Source organism: Argentina silus (genome assembly GCF_951799395.1).
Source record: "Argentina silus genome assembly, contig: scaffold_70, whole genome shotgun sequence".
Lineage (NCBI taxonomy): Eukaryota > Metazoa > Chordata > Actinopteri > Argentiniformes > Argentinidae > Argentina > Argentina silus.
The window spans coordinates 264,916-268,554 of record NW_028152828.1 but is presented as its reverse complement, the minus strand read 5'-3'; the positions used below and the strand labels follow the sequence as shown (position 1 = coordinate 268,554).

At 42.8% G+C, this 3,639-nt stretch overlaps 1 protein-coding gene across 1 annotated transcript; it reads right to left on the bottom strand.

The window, feature by feature from the left end:
- Window positions 1-738: 738 nt before the first annotated feature.
- Window positions 739-2,046, bottom strand: LOC310824596 (uncharacterized protein; the record flags this gene model as incomplete). The annotated part of the gene is made up of 2 exons (XM_083697861.1): window positions 739-1,605; window positions 1,806-2,046. 2 exons carry the CDS (start codon window positions 2,044-2,046, stop codon window positions 1,169-1,171), a joined length of 678 nt encoding a protein of 225 aa, XP_083553987.1. The 3' UTR covers window positions 739-1,168.
- Window positions 2,047-3,639: the final 1,593 nt, after the last annotated feature.

Below are 3,639 nucleotides of genomic sequence, written 5' to 3'. Positions count from 1 at the left end.
TAACTGTTAAATAAACCACCATTCATATCTCTTTCCTCCGTAGCCCTTCTTAGCCTTACTCATGTGTTATTAGTTGATAAACTACATTCGAGGTCAACCTACTAATCTTATTGGAGTCAGATTAAATTGTAGTCTATAATACTTGATCACCATTGATGCATTGCTTTGACCAAAAAATAGCATAGTGTATTTCCCCTTTATAAGGGGAAACTGATCATACAAACCATACCATTTATGAATGCTTGCACCTCGTGTTATGATGTGTGACATGAGATATGCCCCACCATCCTACTCACCATACAGCCCATAATTAATAAACTGGGTGTTGGTAAAAGTATTTTATTAGAGCTTATACTCTAGGTGTTTGACCTACAATCATTTTTGACATGTCCCACCCTCCTCTTTTTTTCTGAAACCCAAGCATACAGAGACTCCAAAATACTTGAAATACTTTTATAATACTTTTATTTATACTATTACTTAAAAGTGTTATTCACAAATTACCAAATAGTATTACAGTTTTATTCTTTAACTAGAATGTGTTTCGTCCCAACGAACTGCGAGAGTGTGGTTGCTAAAATGCCGCAGATGGTCACCAACAGTTACTGAATAAGACATGAGAACAGTGCATTTTGTGAAACGAAAATGCATTCAAAATTTACAAAGAACCCAATGTAAAGGTTTCAACATGCACATTTTTCCATTTACTACATATGCACTCAGATTCCATGTATGGGGCACAGATATATTATTTTTATGACACACAAACACAAGTAGGCAGACCTGTTTAGTTGAAAGCCCACTCACCACGTCAAGGTACAGGCCATGAGTGAGATGATGAGAGACAAACATTTACAAACATTTGCAAACATTTAGTTAAACATGGAGCTGACAAAGACATACAAACATCACAAGGACATGCACGCAAAAAAACGGCACGAGGACACGCATGACAAAAACACAGATTAATTGAACATAAACTAACAATAAAGGGTATGTAAATGAATTGTGTTAGATTGAAACAGAGGTTAGATTGGACCGGATATTGGACATAGACCAGAACATGTTTGTATAAAAAAGATACAACAAAGTGCATTTTTAACTACAATATAAATAAATAGGCTGACTGTATTGCTCTACTTGCTAAAACACTTTGAAACACTTTGACTCAAACAAGGCACCGACCAAACAAGGTGTAGCCCCACCTGGACTCATACTGTTTGACGAATAGGGCGGCGGTCTTGTCGTGCTCGTGAAGAGAGCTGGCGGCGGTGGCGATCTTCTGCCTGAGGTCGGCTGGCACTAGGTGGAGGTCGCTGTTGTCTGCCAGTTCTAGAAGCAGCAAGGCCAGTGCCTCCACTTCCTCTATTCCTGGCAGATGCAGATGTCTCTGGCTCATAAGCACATCTTGCAGAGCAGGACTATCCTCCTCCTCCACCTGTTCTGCCTGGGTTAGGACGGCATGCTTCCTACAGACGCTGTGGATAGGATCCTCCTCTGACTCTGCAGACATGCCAAGACCCTCGTCTGCCATCTCCTCATCTTCACCTTGTTCCTGTTCAACCGACTCCGACTCCGACTCCTCACGAGACTGCTCTTCCTCAACTGCAAATATGTAATTGTACTAATCACAAATGTGTCTGCGTAGTTACAACAACCACTTGTGGATTCATTCAATAATATGCACGGTTTCTTTGCTTCTTTGCTTTTTAAAACTTAACTTTATACCATGTTTGTCGTCATTGCTAGAATATGCATGAAAAACTATGGATAACCTTGCGTAAGTGTGTGATTAAGTACTGTACCTTTCTGGACATAGTAGTCCCTAGCAGTGAAGCTGGTGGACTGGCACATGGCATCCTCCACGCCAAGGAGCTCCTCCTCGTCTGGGTGCTCGTACGCATCAGGGACGGGCATTGGAGCAGCAAAGTTGGGCTCCAGGACGTGATCCTTGCCGAAGAGAACCTCGGCCTGCTGATTGATGCGCTGGATCTGTCGCACGTCCATGCACGACGTCTGACCACCAGCAACCCGGAGTGATGCCATGCGGTTGTTCCACTGCACAGCAAAGGCCATCAGGTATACCTGAAACACATGACCATTTTGACTGTTATTGTATATGCTTAGAAGTGATGACTAAAACTGTGAAATAAAATGCATCATTGAAACTACGCTATATCGAAGTGTTTTTTTTTTTTTTTTTTTTAATTACTCACTTGGAATGGCATAATCCCACATCTCTGTGAAGGAATGGCATTGTACAGGTGTGCGTGCAACCCCTCCAAAGAGTTACTGCCTCGCCGGCACCTGTGCTTGTTCAGCCGAACGCCATTCAGCACCACCACCTTCACAGAAACATAGAGCTGTATGCCAGGGGGATACTGTAAAGCACAACGAATTGCAAGTTCCTTATTTATTCTGGTGTCCTTTGAAATTTTTGCCATACAAGTTTGAATGGTTTTATAATGACACACGATGACTGCAAAGACATGAACCCACCTGCATGCAACTGAGATGCTTGCTTGCAGTTGCCCAGTGAGCATCAACTGCCTCTGTCGACTTGAACAGGTGGATTCCGTCAATGTCAAGGCCTGCTGGTCCCCTGAACTCTGCAATGATGGACTCAATCACCAAAGCGGTCTCCTGTAACATATATATTCTCAGCTTTGAGTGTTGTCACAACTAGAATGAGTGTAACACAACTGATGGACGGAGTAGGTTTTACCAATAACAAAACTGGCTTTATTTTCCCATATGGTGCAATTATCAAACAAACAAATGTGCGAAACGTCTGCACCAAAACCAAATGACAAAGACAAAAGATAGCAAAGGCAAAACAAAGGAAACAGCATGACACAGGTAGAGTCTGCACACCTGGAACACTCACAGAAACAACGAGGGCAAACAGAGGGTTAAATATGGTGAAGGGAAAGGCACAGGCCAGCGGGCCGTCACAGTGTTAAATCAGTCGTTACTCCTAATGATCTTACATGTATTTTCAAAACTAGATCTGAGTGACACCTTAGTCCAGTACAGTTGAATCCATATTGACAAATAAGCAAGTATGTTTGCTTCTTATTCATGAAATTCAAACATGGATCAATATCACACTTACCACAACCCCACGGGTAATGCGCCTGACATACAACCTGACCTGGTGAGGCTTGAGGAACGCCATCATCTCTTCGTCCGAATACCTGGCGTACAGCTCTTGGTTGCCACTCCTGACCGCCTGGACTAGGAGCATCATGTCCGCCTTGTTGTAGGCGAGCACCGCACCTGCCAAGGCACTCATGAACACCCCATACTTGGCGTGGCTCTGTTTGATGACAACAGCATCCCAGCGGTGCAGCCGGTGTCGGATGTCCAGTCTGACCACAGTACCCCTCTGCAACCCAGTCACCAAACAGATTCTCCAGGAAGGATGAACCGCTGTCAATGAAATTATATCAACATTTTGTGTACATGTGTTACATGTTTTTATAACTGTGTTATCCATGTGTGTCTTGCAAAAAAATTATATGAAGTTAACTGATATGTACATCACTTGGATTATCAATTTCATCATAGGTTTCAATGGAATTGTTATTAAACTTACCGACAGCAGTTGTCTGCAAGACTTTTGGCGCAGGAGCATTG